The sequence below is a fragment of the Pristiophorus japonicus genome, chromosome 18 (assembly GCF_044704955.1).
Source record: "Pristiophorus japonicus isolate sPriJap1 chromosome 18, sPriJap1.hap1, whole genome shotgun sequence".
Classification (NCBI taxonomy): domain Eukaryota; kingdom Metazoa; phylum Chordata; class Chondrichthyes; family Pristiophoridae; genus Pristiophorus; species Pristiophorus japonicus.
In genome coordinates, this window is record NC_091994.1 from 2,828,153 (window position 1) to 2,844,661 (window position 16,509).

Below are 16,509 nucleotides of genomic sequence, written 5' to 3' on the forward strand. Positions count from 1 at the left end.
ATACATCAATGATTTAGATGAAGGAATTGAATGTAATATCTCCAAGTTTGCAGATGGCACTGAGCTGGGTGGCGGTGTGAGCTGTGAGGAGGATGCTAAGAGACTGCAGGGTGACTTGGACAGGTTAGGTGATTGGGCAAATGCATGGCAGATGCAGTATATTGTGGATAAATGTGAGGTTATCCACTTTGGTGGCAAAAACAGGAAAACAGAATATTATCTGAATGGTGACAGATTAGGAAAAGGGGAGGTGCAATGAGAGCTGGGTGTCATGGTACATCAGTCATTGAAGTTTGGCATGCAGGTACAGCAGGCGGTGAAGAATGCAAATGGCATGTTGCCCTTCATAGCGAGAGGATTTGAGTATAGGAGCAGGGAGGTCTTACTGCAGTTGTACAGGGCCTTGGTGAGGCCTCACCTGGAATATTGTGTTCAGTTTTGGTCTCCTAATCTGAGGAAGGACGTTCTTGCTATTGCGGGAGTACAGCGAAGGTTCACCAGATTGATTCCCGGGATGGCAGGACTGACATATGAGGAGAGACTGGATCAACTGGGCTTGTATCCACTGGAGTTTAGAAGAATGAGAGGGGATCTCATAGAAACATATAAAATTCTGACGGGATTGAACAGGTTAGAGGCAGGAAGAATGGTCCTGTTGCTGGAGAGTTCCAGAACCAGGGGTCACAGTCGAAGGATAAGGGGTAAGCCATTTAGGACCGAGATGAGGAGAAACTTCTTCACTCAGAGAGTGGTTAACCTGTGGAATTCTCTACTGCAGAAAGTTGTTGAGGCCAGTTGGTTAGATATATTCAAAAGGGAGTTAGATATGGCCCTTACGGCCAAAGGGATCAAGGGGTATGGAGAGAAAGCAGGAAAGGGGTACTGAGGTTGAATGATCAGCCATGATCTTATTGAACCGAATGGCCTACTCCTGCAACTAATTTCTATGTAGTTGCTGCAGTCGGACTTGTCCCCTTTTTAAAAGATGGTCACGATTATTGCATCTCTGAAATCTCCTGACATGCTCTCCTCCTTCCAGATGAGAGAGACGAGGTCATGCATTCGAGCCAATAGTGCCTCTGCCATGCTTTAGTGCCTCAGCGGGGATTCCATCCGCTCCCGTCGCCTTGTTCTTGAGCTGATGGCTGGCCTTTTCTACCTCGTGCAGGGCTGGGGTTTTGCTGAGATGATAATGGGTAGTATGCTGTGGGATGGAATCGAGGACACTCTAGGCAAAGGCAGAGTCTCGGTTAAGGAGATCTTCGAAGTGCTCCTTCCAGCGGGTTCTGACTGCCTCGGGTGTCCTTGATGAGTGTCTCCCCATTCTTGGCCAGCAGTAGGGTGGGGCCTTGGGTGCTTGGGCCATAGGTGGACTTGACTGCAGTGAAGAATCTTCGCACATCATGGCTGTTGGCCGGCTATTGAATCTCCTGTGCTTTCTCCACCAACCATCTATTCTTTAGGTTGCGGGTTTTTTGTTGAACCTTGGTCTTAAGCCGTCTGTAAAGCTGCTTTACTGCTTCCGAGTTGGGTTGTTGTTTTAGATTCAGAAATGCCCTGTGCTTGCAATTTATTAGCTCTTGGATTTCCTGGTCATTCTCATCAAACCAGTCCTGGTGTTTCCTGGTTGAGTGGCCGAGCATCTCCAGCTATTTACAATATACATCAATGATTTAGATGAAGGAATTGAATGTAATATCTCCAAGTTTGCAAATGACACTAAGCTGGGTGGCGGTGTGAGCTGTGAGGAGGATGCTAAGAGACTGCAGGGTGACTTGGACAGGTTAGATGAGTGGGCAAATGCATGGCAGATGCAATGTATTGTAGATAAATGTGAGGTTATCCACTTTCGTGGCAAAAACAGGAAAACAGAATATTATCTGAATGGTGACAGATTAGGAAAAGGCGAGACCTGGGTGTCATGGTACATCAGTCATTGAAGTTTGGCATGCAGGTACAGCAGGCGGTGAAGAAGGCAAATGGCATGTTGGCCTTCATAGCTGGAGGATTTGAGTATAGGAGCAGGAGGTCTTACTGCTGTTGTACAGGGCTTTGGTGAGGCCACACACCTGGAATATTGTGCTCAGTTTTGGTCCCCTAATCTGAGGAAGGGCATTCTTGCTATTGCGGGAGTACAGCGAAGGTTCACTAGATTGATTCCCGGGATGGCAGGATTGACATATGAGGAGAGACTGGATCAACTGGGCTTGTATCCACTGGAGTTTAGAAGAATGAGAGGGGATCTCATAGAAACATATAAAATTCTGACGTGATTGGACAAGTTAAAGGCAGGAAGAATGTTCCTGTTGCTGGGGAGTTCCAGAACCAGGGGTCAGTCTAAGGATAAGGGATAAGCCATTTAGGACCGAAATGAGGAGAAACTTCTTCACTCAGAGAGTGGTTAACCTATGGAATTCTCTACCACAGAAAGTTGTTGAGGCCAGTTGGTTAGATATATTCAAAAGGGAGTTAGATATGGCCCTTACGGCCAAAGGGATCAAGGGGTATGGAGAGAAAGCAGGAAAGGGATACTGAGGTTGAATGATCAGCCATGATCTTATTGAATGGCGGTGCAGGCTCGAATGGCGTACTCCTGCACCTATTTTCTATGTTTCTATGTTTCTTCGCAGGCACTGATTATGGTGGCCTGGAGGTGAGACCAAGCGCTGTGGGCATTCTGCGTCTCGGGATCATCAAGGGTCACCAGGTTAGCAGTGAGGCACTGACCACGTCCGGACTGGGGTCAAGCTGGGCTGCGTCGTCGCGTCAACCCTCTTCTCGATCTTCCTCGCTGCAATACTCCACCTCACACTCAACAAGTTCCCCGCTGGAGTGGAACTAAACTACAGAAACGGTGGGAACCTGTTCAACCTTCGTCACCTCCAGGCCAGATCCAAGACCGTCCCATCCTCTGTCGTCGAACTGCAGTACGCAGACGACGCTTGCGTTTGCGTATATTCAGAGACTGAACTCCAAGTCATAGTCAACATCTTCACTGAGGCGTACGAAAGCATAGGCCTTAGACTAAACATACATAAGACAAAGGTCCTCCCCCAACCTGAGCCCGCCACACAGCACTGACCCCCAGTCATCAAAATCCATGGCACGGTCCTGGAAAACGTGGACCACTTTCCATACCTTGGGAGCCTACTATCAGCAAGGGCAGACACAGATGACGAGGTTCAACACCGCCTCCAGTGCGCCAGCGCAGCCTTCGGCCGCCTGAGGAAGAGAGTTTTTGAAGATTAGGCCCGCAAATATGGCACCAAGCTCATGGTCTACAGGGCTGCAGTGATACCCGCCCTCCTGTATGGCTCAGAGACGTGGACCACATACAGTAGACATCTCAAATCGCTGGAGAAATACCCCGAATGATGTCTCCGCAAGATCCTGCAAATCCCCTGGGACATACCAACATTAGTGTTCTCGATCTGGCCAACAGCCCCAGCATCGAAGCACTGACCACACTCGACCAGCTCCATTGGGCAGGACACATTGTTCGCATACCTGACACAAGACTCCCAAAGCAAGCGCTCTACTCGGAACTCCTTCACGGCAAGCGAACCCCAGGTGGGCAGAGGAAACGTTACAAGGACACCCTCAAAGCCTCCTTGATAAAGTGCAACATCCCCACCGACACCTGGGAGTCCCTGGCCCAAGACCACCCTAAGTGGAGGAAAAGCATCCGGGAGGGCGCTGAGCACCTTGAGTCTCATCGCCGAGAGCATGCAGAAAGCAAGCGCAGGCAGCGGAAGGAGCGTGCGGCAAACCAGACTCCCCACCCACCCTTTCCTTCAACCACTGTCTGTCCCACTTGTGACAGAGACTGTAATTCCCGTAATGGACTGTTCAATCATCTAAGAACTCACTTTTAGAGTGGAAGCAAGTCTTCCTCAATTTCGAGGGACTGCCTATGGTGATGATGATGTATACCATCTACAAGATGCACTGCAGCAACTCGCCAAGGCTTCTTCGGCAGCACCTCCCAAACCCGCGACCTCTACCACCTAGAAGGACAAGGGCAGCAGGCGCATGGGAACACCACCACCTCCACGTTCCCCTCCCAGTCACACACCATTCAGACTTGGAAATACATCACTGTCTCTGGGTCACAATCCTGGAACTCCCCCTCTAACAGCACTGTGGGAGCACCTTCACCACACGGACTGCAGCGGTTCAAGAAGGCGGCTCACCACCACCTTCTCAAGGGGCAATTAGGGATGGGCAATAAATGCCGGCCTTGCCAGCGATGCCTACATCCCAGGAACAAATATAAAAAACATGAGAAAAATTAGCGCAGATGATCAAAAGCTTGGCCAAAGAAGTAGCACAGAGAATGTGTGGATGAGATATCTCAGCTGGGGAAAGCCACAATCAATTATTCGGGATAGGGAGGAACAATTGCTGACTTTTTTTTGTTACAAAAATATGTTTTTTTGATCCATCATCTGAAACTGTTGGAGGATAGATTACTCTTTTTAAAAGTTTTCCAGTAAACCATGTGCTTTCGTGTATAGAGCTTGCTGCTAGCCTTGACATATCCTTGAGGCTAATGGACAAAGGATACTGGGTCACTCAAGTCTAGTGAATGTTGTACCGTTTATCTCTGCTATTTGCTAAAAATAAATGACCATTATGGTAGGTTCTTTTTAATTCTCTCCAGTTCCGTCAACACTAAGTGACCACAGAGTTTCACAAACAATGGTCAAGTAACCGACAGAGGGGAAATGGAAAGTTAAGCGGTTCCATGAATCTATTATTTGTGTAAATCCACAAGTAAAAGGATGTGCTTGATGAGTGTGCCTCAGTTTTAATATACTTCTGGAAATATTGGGCAGAGGTTCAGGATGTGGCAGTTAATCATCTTCAAACAAGTTTTTCTAGCCGTTACTGATCCCAGTGCTAGCCAGCAGTCACTGAGATCAGTACATAGGCTCCTATTTTTCACTTGCTGGATTTTTGGCACCCGCGCATGTTAACATATGATTTTTTTGTGTACGTTTGCGCCAGAAAAAAAATTGTTTCTTTCGCCAAAGAAATATTTGAATTTGGCGCTGCGCTCTCCAAAGTTAGTCTCGGGGGCAGAGCTGCAAGTCTGCGCTAAAAACTCTCTGGGCATGCGCGAAAAGTTGAAGTTGCCAGGACAACCTGAGACGCTGAAGCCCGCTCCCCCGAAAGGACTGCTACCCCACCGCTGCCGAAAGGGCCCCAAATGACCCCTCTCCCGCCGGAGTCCAAACGTTGGCGAAAGTTGGAAAGTGAGAATTTCACACCAAGAAACATTTGGATTCCAAAAAACGGCGCACCATCATGGTGAAAATAGGGCCATAGTCTCCTAAGTTGATTCACTTCATTTGAAACCCCAAAGCATAAGGTTCTGGTGGAATCTAGTTAGGGGCAAGTTGTACATTTTTGAAGAGTCAGTGGGCAGCACTCTCACCGCCATGAGTCAAGATTGTAGGATCAAGTCCCACTCCAGACACTTGAGCACACAAATCTAGGCTAACACTCCCAATATAGTGCTGAGGGCGCGCCGCACTGTCGGAGGAGCTGTCTTTCAGATGAGATGTTAAAACCGAGGCCCTGTCCACTTTCTCAGGTGGACGTAAAAGATCCCATGGCATTATAATCGAAGAAGAGCAGGGGAGTTATCCCCCGTGTCCTGGGCCCATATTTAGCCCTCAATCAATATCACTAAAACAGATTATCGGGTCTTTATCACATTGCTGTTTGTGGGAGCTTGCTGTGTGTAAATTACCTACATTACAGCAGTGACTACACTCCAAAAAGTACTTCATTGGCTGTAAAGCGCTTTGAGACATCCTGAGGTCGTGAAAGGTGCTATATAAATGCAAGTCTTCTTTCTAGAGAAACAATTTATTAAGAATCGATCTTTCACTTTTCCACAATCAGTCTTTTTCTGACTTGTTTTTTTCCCATCATTGCTGTACCTGGTAATCCGTTACTCGCCCCCAGCATCCGACCTCTCTTTCTCTCTCTCTCACATTTCTCCTGTCTCTATCAATACCGTGCCTTACATGTTCTCACTCCTGCATCAATCCTCACTGTGTTGAAATGAAGAATTGTTGTACCACCTCCTACTCGAGAACTCTTCCTTTCCCAGGACTTCAAAATTGCCTAACTCCTTACAACAACAACTTGCATTTATAGAGCACCTTTAACGTCCCAAGGCGATTATCAGACAAAATGTTGACACCAAGCCACAGAAGGAGAAATTAGGACAGGTGACCAAAAGCTTGGTCAAAGAGGTAGGCTTTAAGGAGCATCATAAAGGAACAGAGAGAGGTGGAGAGGTTTAAAAAGATGGAATTCCAGAGCTTAAGGCCCAGGCAGCTGAAGGCACAGTCACCAATGGCGGAGCGATTAAAATCAGGGAATGTACAAGAGGGCAGAATTGGAGGAGCGCAGAGATCTCGGAGGGTTGTGGGGCTGGAGGAGATTACAGAGATAGGGAGGGGCGAGGGACCATGGAGGGATTTTGAAAATGATAATTTTAAAATTGAGGTATTGCTGGACCGGGAGCCAATGTAGGTCAGCTACAGGCAGCAGAGTTTTGGATGTGCTTACGTTTACGGAGGGCAGAAGGTAGGAGGCGGGCCAGGAGTGTGTTGGAATAGTCGAGTCTAGAGGCACAGAATAACTTCAGCCTGGGGAGCAGGACCACATCAGGAGAGGCTGAACATAAATCAATCAGTCGTGTCAAGGGCATGAAGCTTATAGAACAAGTGGAAGCTCAGTGGAAACAGGGTGGATCGTAGAATTATGTTTTATCCCTCTTTGACCAAGCTTTTGGTCATCTGTCCTAATATCTCCTTATGTGGCTTGGTGTCAAATTTTGTTTGATAATTGCTCCTGTGCAGCGCTGTGGGACATTTTACTGCCTTAAAGGTGCTATATAAACGCAAGTTGTTGTTATTCACCAATGTAGCTCATGTATTATGTAGTCTGGGGTTTTGACCTGTAAAATGAGTGCAGCGATCTTAAAAGTGCACCTATAACATAGAAACATAGAAAATAGGTGCAGGAGCAGGCCATTCAGCCCTTCTAGCCTGCACCGCCATTCAATGAGTTCATGGCTGAACATGAAACCTCAGTACCCCCTTCCTGCTTTCTCGCCATACCCCTTGATCCCCCGAGTAGTAAGGACTTCATCTAACTTCCTTTTGAATATATTTAGTGAATTGGCCCCAACCACTTTCTGTGGTAGAGAATTCCACAGGTTCACCACTCTCTGGGTGAAGAAGTTTCTCCTCATCTCGGTCCTAAATGGCTTACCCCTTATCCTTAGACTGTGACCCCTGGTTCTGGACTTCCCCAACATTGGGAACATTCTTCCTGCATCCAACCTGTCCAAACCCGTCAGAATTTTAAACGTTTCTATGAGGTCCCCTCTCACTCTTCTGAACTCCAGTGAATACAAGCCCAGTTGATCCAGTCTTTCTTGATAGGTCAGTCCCACCATCCCGGGAATCAGTCCGGTGAATCTTCACTGCACTCCCTCAATAGCAAGAATGTCCTTCCTCAAGTTAGGAGACCAAAACTGTACACAATACTCCAGGTGTGGCCTCACCAAGGCCCTGTACAACTGTAGCAACACCTCCCTGCCCCTGTACTCAAATCCCCTCGCTATGAAGGCCAACATGCCATTTGCTTTCTTAACCGCCTGCTGTACCTGCATGCCAACCTTCAATGACTGATGTACCATGACACCCAGGTCTCGTTGCACCTTCCCTTTTCCTAATCTGTCACCCGTGACAAAAGCTAGAACAGTATAAAAGATTAAGAAGCCTAGTTTTGGTGAGATCCCGTCTGCTCTCTCAGGTGGACGGAGAAGTTCCCACGGCCACTATTTTGAAGAGGAGCAGAGGAGTACTCCCTAATGTCTCGGTCCAATATTTATCTGTAAATCAACTTCACTAACAAAACAACAGATTATCTGGTCATTATCACATTGCTGTTTGTGGGAGCTTACTGTGCGCAAATTGGCTGCCGCATTTCCCATATTAGTGACTACACTCCAAAAGAACTCCATTGAGCGTGAAGCGCTTTGGGACATCCTGAGGTTGTGAAAGTCGCTATATAAATGCAAGTCTTTCTTATGGTGCTCCGGTTCTATTGCCTACGATACCAAATAAGGTAAGACCCAGATCCCATAGCAACGCCTGGAGTATGAACATGTTGGCTTTACAATAAATCTGTGTCCTCTGGTTACCGACCCTCCTGCCACTGGAAACAGTTTATCCTTATTCACTCTATCAAAACCCTTAATGTTGAACACCTGAATTAAATCCCCCCATTACCTTCTCTGCTCTGAGAACAATCCCAGCTTCTCCAGTGTCTCCACCTAACTGAAGTTCCTTATCCCTGGAACCATTCTCGTAAATTTCCTCTGCATTCCTTTCCAATGCCTTGACATCCTTCCTAAAGTGTGGTGCAAAATATTCCAGCCAAGGCCACTATTTCAAAGAAGAGCAAAGGAATTCTGCACCCCACCGGGTACACCCCCCACCTCACTCTTCACCCCCACCTTGCCCCACACCCACCCAAGCCCACTTTCCCCCATCCTCCCCTCCCAATCACCCCCTCCCCTTCCCCCTTCCAATCAGCCCTTCCCCCTCCCGATCAACCACTCCCCTTCCCCCTCCCAATCACCCCCTCCCCTTCCCCCTCCAAATCACCCCCTCCACTTCCCCTCCAAATCACCCCCTCCCCTTCCCCCTCCAAATCACTCCCTCCCAATTACCCCCTCCAAATCACCCCTCCCCTCCCCCTTCCTCCTCCCAATCACTTCCTCCCCTTCCCCCTCCCAATCACCCCCTCCCCTTCCCCCTCCAAATCACTCCCTCCCAATCATCTCCTCCAAATCACCCCTTCCCCTCCCCCTCCAAATCACCCCTTCCCCCTCCCAATCACCCCCTCCCCTTCCCCCTCCAAATCACACCCTCCCAATCACCCCCTTCCCCTTCCCCCTCCAAATCACTCCCTCCCAATCACCCCCTCCAAATCACCCCTCCCCTCCCCCTTCCTCCTCCCAATCACTTCCTCCCCTTCCCCCTCCCAATCACCCCCTCTCCTTCCCCCTCCAAATCACTCCCTCCCAATCATCCCCTCCAAATCACCCCTTCCCCTCCCCCTCCAAATCACCCCTTCCCCCTCCCAATCACCCCCTCCCCTTCCCCCTCCAAATCACACCCTCCCAATCACCCCCTCCCCCTTCCCCCTCCAAATCACACCCTCCCCATCCCCTTCCAAATAACTCCCTCCCAATCACCCCCTCCAAATCACCCCCTCCCGATCACCCTCTCCCCTCCCAATCACCCCCTCCCAATCACCCTCAACCCCTCCCCCTCCCAATCACCTCCTCCCCTTCCCGCTCCCTCTCACCCTCCCCCATCACCCCCTCGCGATCACCCTCTTCCCCTCCCAATCGCCCCCTCCCAATCACGCCCTCCCGATCACCCTTCCCCTCCCGATCACCACCCCCCCCCCCCCACCCCGATCGCCCCCTCATGCTCCCGATCACCCCCTCTCCCCCCCCCCCCCGATCATTGCCCCCCACATCACCCCGAACCTACCCCAGTGTCGCTGCTGGTGATGTAGGTTCCCAAAATTCAAAGCCTCTTTGTTGGCGAGCTGGCTGAGGGTCCCAGCGGGATTTTGCCCCTCCCGATCGCAGGTAACTGCAGCCCAATGTCGAGGACCCTGTCTCTTGAAAAATATTTAAATGAAATGCAGAAAAAAGGTTCATCTTCCTGAACTGTGGAGGTCCCTTTTTGGAATTACCCCGTGGCCATCATTTACAAGCATGCAACAATCAGAATGTGAAATGTAATTATGTTGTAGGAAACCATTATTCACAAATAATCTTCAACCGGAGGGATGTGGTTTACAGCAACAGGAAAATTATACTGCTCCTCCAGGGAAAAATGTCCCTTTCCAAAAAATATATACTAGTTGTTCTCTAAATGCAGTCCAAGAAAAACTGGAAGGCCCCAGTAACTGATGATTTAGTAAAGAAAGACTTGCATTTATATAGTGCCTTTCACAACCACCGGACGTCTCACAGTGCTTTACAGCCAATGAAGTAATTTTGGAGTGTGGTCACTGTTGTAATGTGGGAAACGCGACAGCCAATTTGCGCACAGCAAGCTCCTACACACAGGAATGTGATAATGACCTGATAATCAGTTTTTTAGTGATGTTGATTTGAGAGATAAATATTGGCCTCAGGACACCGGGGATAACTCCCCTGCTCTTCTTCAAAATAGTGCCATGGAATCTATTACATCCACCTGAGAGAGCAGATGGGGTCTCGGTTTAAGGTTTCACCCATGCGCCGAAAAATGCCTTTTCCGATCTGTCGAGCTCTGGCCCTCCGTATCCCCACACAGGACTTTCGCATGGGCAAGATTGCGGTATTTACCCAACTCTTGCCCAGAGAATGTCATGAAAACTCTTGCGCCTGATAAAAGCAGGCGCATAACCTACTTTTACCAGCATAAGAGTTTTAAAACATACAAAAACATATAAAAATAATATTTTAAAAACACATTTTAATGTTAAAAACCCTGCCCATTAAGGTAAGTTTATTTTTAACCCTAATTACAAAACTTGAAAAAAAATCACAAAAATATATTTTTTTTCTAAGACATTTATTAACTTTAATTTCAATTAATTTTAATTATGTGAGGTGTGTTTTTTATTTTTTATTATGGTGTTTAGTGTGTTTATTTTTTCCCCTCATTAATAGCAATGGGTGCATGTAGATACGGAGTTATTGCTGTCAATGAGAAAGCTGCACCTTCTGCGTGGGAACCTGGAGGACGGGAACTCGCTCCACAGCATGGGAAGAGAAGGCCTTCCCACTGGAATCCCAGGCTCCTCCCGGACCACCAGGTAAATTCGTAAAAATTCTCCAGTCGCAGGCATTCGTTCGAAAGAAGCCTCCAAGCGGAAGTTCAGGGCCAGTGTCTGGTCATTATCACATTGCTGTTTGTGGGAGCTTGCTGTGCACAAATTGGTTGCCGCGTTTTCCACATTACAAACATGACTACACTCCAAAAGTACTTGATTGGCTGTAAAGCGCTTTGGGACTTCCTAAGGCCATGAAAGGCACTATATAAATGCAAGTTCTTTCTTTTATTGGACAAGCAGTTTGGTAGGTGTGTTAGGCATGTGTGGAGCTCACACAACCAAGGGAAGAGGGAATTGTATTTATATAGCGCCTTTAATGTAGTGAAACGTCCCAAGGTGCTTCACAGGAGTATTATGCAATAAATATTTGACACCGAGCCGCATAAGTAGAAATGAGCGCAGGTTGGACAAAGAGGTCGGTTTTAAGGAGTGTCTTGAAGGAGGATAGAGAGGCGGAGAGGTTTAGGGAGGGAGTTCCAGAGCTTGGGGCCCAGACAACAGAAGGCACGGCCACCAATGGTGAAGCGATTATAATCGGGGATGCTCAGGAGGGCAGAATTAGAGGAGCGCCGACATCTCGGGGGGTTGTGGGGCTGGAGGAGATTACAGAGATAGGGAGGGGCGAGGCCATGGAGGGATTTGAAAATAAGGATGAGAATTTTGAAATCGAGGCGTTGCTGGACAGGGAGCCAATGTAGGTCAGCGAGCACAGGGTCCTTGGATATACTCTTCCAGGTCCCCACCATCCTCTGGGTGAAAAAAGTTCTCAACTCCTCTCTAATCCTCCTACCAATTACTTCAAATCTGTGTCCTGGTTGTTGACCCCTCAGCTAAGGGGAACAGGTCATTCCTATCCACGCTCTTCAACAGAACATTTTTCTCACTAAATCTATTTTTTCTTAAAGCCTTTATCTCAAGTGAGCAGGAAGTGATGCTACAGCTATATATAGCTCTGGTTAAACCGTATCAGAAGGAACTGCATTCAGTTCTGGGCCTTGCCCCTCCCTATCTCTGCAATCTCCTCCAGCCCCACAACCCCCCGGAGATGTCTGCGCTCCTCTAACTCTGCCCCCTTGAGCAACTCTGGTTATAATCGCTCCACCATCGGTGGCCGTGCCTTCTGTTGCCTAGGCCCCAAGCTCTGGAACTCCCTCCCTAAACCTCTCCGCCTCCCTACTTCTCTTTCCTCCTTCAAGACGTTCCTTAAAACCGACCTCTTTGACCAAGTCCTGTGCTAATTTCTACTTGTGCGGCTCAGTGCCAAATGTATCCTTCCTGAGGGGTGGGTGCAGCACAGATTCACTAGAATGATACCGGGCCTGAAAGGGTTAAATGACGAGGGCAGGTTGCCCAGACTGGGCCGGTATTCCCTCGCGTTTAGAAGATTAAGGGTTGATTTAATCGAGGTGTTTAAGATGATTAAAGGAGTTGATGGGGTAGATAGAGAGAGACTATTTCCTCTGGTGGGAGGAGTCCAGAACAAGGGGCGTAACCTTAAAATTAGAGCCAGGCTGTTCAGGGTGATGTCAGGGAGCACTTCTTCACACAAAGGGCAGTGGGAATCGGGAACTCTCTCCCCAAAAGAGCTGTAGAGGCCGGGGGTCAATTGACAATTTCTAAACTGAGATTGATTGATTTTTGTTGGGTCAGGTTATTAAGGGTTATGGATCCAAGGTGGGTAGATGGAGCTAAGATACAGATCGGCCATGATCTAATTCAGGCTTTCTCCACCTTTTTGCTTCTGAGCCCCCCTCTTGTGTTAGAAAAATTCCATGGACCGCCCGTAACACAACACAAGTATTATTTCTGTCTAAAAATTCATGATCTTATTGAAACCTATAAAATTCTGAGGGGGCTGGACAGGGTAGATGCAGAGAGGATGTTTTCCTTCGTGGGGGAATCTAGAACTAGGGGGCATAGTTTCAGAATAAGGGGCCGCCCATTTAGAATGGAGATGAGGAGGAATTTCTTCTCAGAGGGTCGTAAATCTGTGGAATTCTCTACCCTAGAGAGCTGTGGAGGCTGGGTCATTGAATATATATTCAAGGCTGAGATAGACAGATTTTTGAACAATAGGGGAGTCAAGGGTTATGGGGAGCGGGCGGGGAAGTGAAGTTGAGGCCAAGATCAGATCAACCGTGATCTTATTGAATGGCGGAGCAGGCTTGAGGGGCTCCTATTTCTTATGTTCTTATGTTTTATTATTTTTGTTTGCTTATATTCCGGACTAATCCTGTATTCATCATAGGCAGTCCCTCGTATCGAGGGTGACTCGCTTCCACACCAAAAAGGGTTCAGTTCACAGGTGTTTCAATGAAGGACCTAATATCCCAGATCCCGAACTACATGTTGAAGGGTGGAAGATGCCTGTGGGTGGATTTTTTTAACGTGGGGTGACCGTTGCACACCAGCCACCACACGGGCTTGACAGAGCGAGGTCTTGGTCCAGTGGCAAGGGTTAACCAGGACGACTGGAGATCTGCTCTGCAACCCTGTATTATGACCCGATTCACAGAGAGTAGGAATAAATGGGACTTTTTCGGGTTGGCAGGCTGTAACTAGTGGGGTACCGCAAGGATCGATGCTTGGGGCCTAGCTATTCACAATCTATATTAATGACAGATGAAGGGACTGAGTGTAACGTATCCAAGTTTGCTGATGATACAAAGCTAGGTGGGATTGTAAGCTGTGAGGAGGACACAAAGAGGCTGCAGGGAGATAGAGATGGGTTGACTGAGTGGGCAAGAACATGGCAAATGGAATACAATGTGGAGAAGTGTGAAGTTATCTACTTTGGTTGGAAAAACACAAAAGCAGAATATTTTTTGAATAGTGAGAGACTGGGAAATGTTTGCATTCAGAGGGACCTGGATGACCTTGTACATAAATCACAGAAAGTTAACCTGCAGGTACAGCGAGCAACTAGGAAAGGAAATGGTGTGTTAGCTTTTGTTACAAAGGAATTAGAGTATAAGCACATAAGAACATAAGAACATAAGAAATAGGAGCAGGAGTAGGCCATAAGGCCCCTCGAGCCTGCTCCACCATTCAATAAGATCATGGCTGATCTGATCATGGACTCAGCTCCACTTCCCGCCCGCTCCCCATAACCCCTTATCCCCTTATCATTTAAGAAACTGTCTATTTCTGTCTTAAATTTATTCAATGTCCCAGCTTCCACAGCTCTCTGAGGCAGTGAATTCCACAGATTTACAACCCTCTCAAAGAAGAAATTTCTCCTCATCCCTGTTTTAAATGGGCGGTCCCTTATTCTAAGATCATGCCCTCTAGCTCTAGTCTCCCCTATCAGTGGAAACATTCTCTCTGCATCCACCTTGTCAAGCCCCCTCATAATCTTATATGTTTCGATAAGATCACCTCTCATTCTTCTGAATTCCAATGAGTAGAGGCCCAACCTACACAACCTTTCCTCATAAGTCAACCCCCTCATCCCCGGAATCAACCTAGTGAACCTTCTCTGAACTGCCTCCAAAGCAAGTATATCCTTTCGTAAATATGGAAACCAAAACTGCACACAGTATTCCAGTTGTGGCCTCACCAATACCTTATATAGCAAGACTTCCCTGCTTTTATATTTCATCCCCTTTGCAATAAAGACCAATATACCATTGGCCTTCCTAATCCCTTGCTGTACCTTCATACTATCCTTTTGTGTTTCATGCCCCCAGGTCCCACTGTACTGTGGCACTTTGCAATCTTTCTCCATTTAAATAATAACTTTCTCTTTGATTTTTTTCTGTCAAAGTGCATGACCTCACACTTTCCAACATTATACTCCATCTGCCAAATTTTGCCCACTCACTTAGCCTGTCCATGTCCTTTTGCTGATTTTTTGTGTCCTCCTCACACATTGCTTTTCCTCCCATCTTTGTATCATCAGCAAACTTGGCTACATTACACTCAGTCCATTCTTCCAAGGCGTTAATATAGATTGTAAATTGTCATGTATGTACTTTTGGGATCACGAGCCACTAGATGGCGTCACTGTTGGAGGCCAGTGGGCTGCACGCACGTGTATGCAGCCCAAGTATTAAAGGCCAGCCATTTTGTATATTACTCACTTTGGGCCTTAATAAAGCAGAGCCAAGGTCATACCTCTTGGAGTTAAACAGTACTCAGTCTAACCTGCTGCTAAGAAAAGGTGACAACTGGGTTTGGGGTGCGTCTCAAGACAGAGCTTTTGAGAAAGCCACTAATCTGCTTTGCTCTAACAAGCTGCTGGTATATTATGACCCGTGTAAACATTTAGTATTGGCCTGTGATGCTCCGTCCTATGGAATTGGTTGCGTACTCCAACAAGCTAATAAGTCGGGTAAACTTCAACCAGTCGTGTATGCTTCAAAAAGTTTGTCTAAAGCGGAAAGAGACTACAGCATGGTAGAGAAAGAAGCACTAGCCTGTGTGTATGGGGTTAAAAAGATGCATCAGTACCTGTTTGATCTTTGGTTTGGACTGGAGATAGATCACAAGCCGCTCATTTCACTGTTCTCTGAAAACAAAGGTATCAATACCAATGCTTCATCCTGCATCCAGAGGTGGGCGCTGACATTATCTGCTTATGATTATGTAATTCGCCATAGACCTGGCACCGAGAATTGTGCCGATGCTTTGAGCCATCTGCCGTTGCCCACACCGGAGGTGGAAACGCCACAACTGACAGACCTATTGTTAGTTATGGATGCTTTTGAGAGTGAAGGAACCCCTGTCACGGCTCAACAAGTTAAGACCTGGACCAGCTGGGACCAGATTTTATCGGTGGTGAAGAGTTGCATCCTCAAAGGTGATTGGTCTGCCATACCCAAGCAAACGTGCGAGGAGACCAAACCTTACGTTCGTCGCAAAGATGAATTGCCGATTCAGTTGGATTGTATACTATGGGGCAATCGTGTTGTTATGCCCAAGAAAAGGAGAGAGAAATTTGTACATGAGCTGCATAGCATGCATCCCGGCATTGTAATGATGAAAGCCATTGCTAGGTCTCATGTATGGTGGCCGGGAATTGACTCTGATCTGGAATCATGTGTGCATCAGTGCAACACTTGCATGCTGCTCAGCAAAGCACCAGCGGAATCGCCGCTGAGTCTGTGGTCGTGGCCGTTTAAACCATGGTCCAGGATCGACTTTGCAGGTCCCTTCCTGGGGAAGATGTTTTTTTTTGTGGTGAATGCATATTCAAAGTGGATAGAGTGTATAATCATGTCATCCAGCACATCCACAGCTACCATTGAGAATCTCAGTGTCATGTTCGCGACACATGGTCTGCCTGACATCGTTGTTAGCGACAACGGATCGTGCTTCACCAGTCAGGAGTTTCAAGAGTTCATGAAACTCAATGATATCAAACACGTAAGGTCAGCACCGTTCAAACCTGCATCCAATGGGCAAGCAGAACGTGCTGTCCAAATCATAAAGCGGAGTATGAAGCGAGTAACCCAAGGGTCACTGCAGACCCGCCTGTCATGCATATTACTCAGTTACAGGACAAGACCACACACATTTACTGGAGTCTCGCCTGCTGAACTAATGATGAAGAGAGGTCTTAAGACCAAGCTC

The 16,509-nt window shown here is 47.5% G+C and overlaps 2 protein-coding genes across 2 annotated transcripts in view; both read left to right on the forward strand.

The window, feature by feature from the left end:
• mfsd14a2 (major facilitator superfamily domain containing 14A2) overlaps window positions 1-3,512 on the forward strand; it is a 96,446-nt gene extending 92,934 nt beyond the window's left edge. The window contains exon 12 of the mRNA XM_070859562.1: window positions 2,631-3,512. Within this exon, the coding sequence (XP_070715663.1) occupies window positions 2,631-2,657 (27 nt within the window). The 3' untranslated portion in view covers window positions 2,658-3,512. The remainder of the gene's footprint in view (window positions 1-2,630) is intronic.
• Window positions 1-16,509, forward strand: part of LOC139228497 (neural cell adhesion molecule 2-like) — a 127,279-nt gene that overhangs the window by 14,028 nt on the left and 96,742 nt on the right. The window contains exon 2 of the mRNA XM_070859560.1: window positions 10,772-10,917. The gene's annotated coding sequence lies outside the window, so the exon portion shown is untranslated. The remainder of the gene's footprint in view (window positions 1-10,771; window positions 10,918-16,509) is intronic.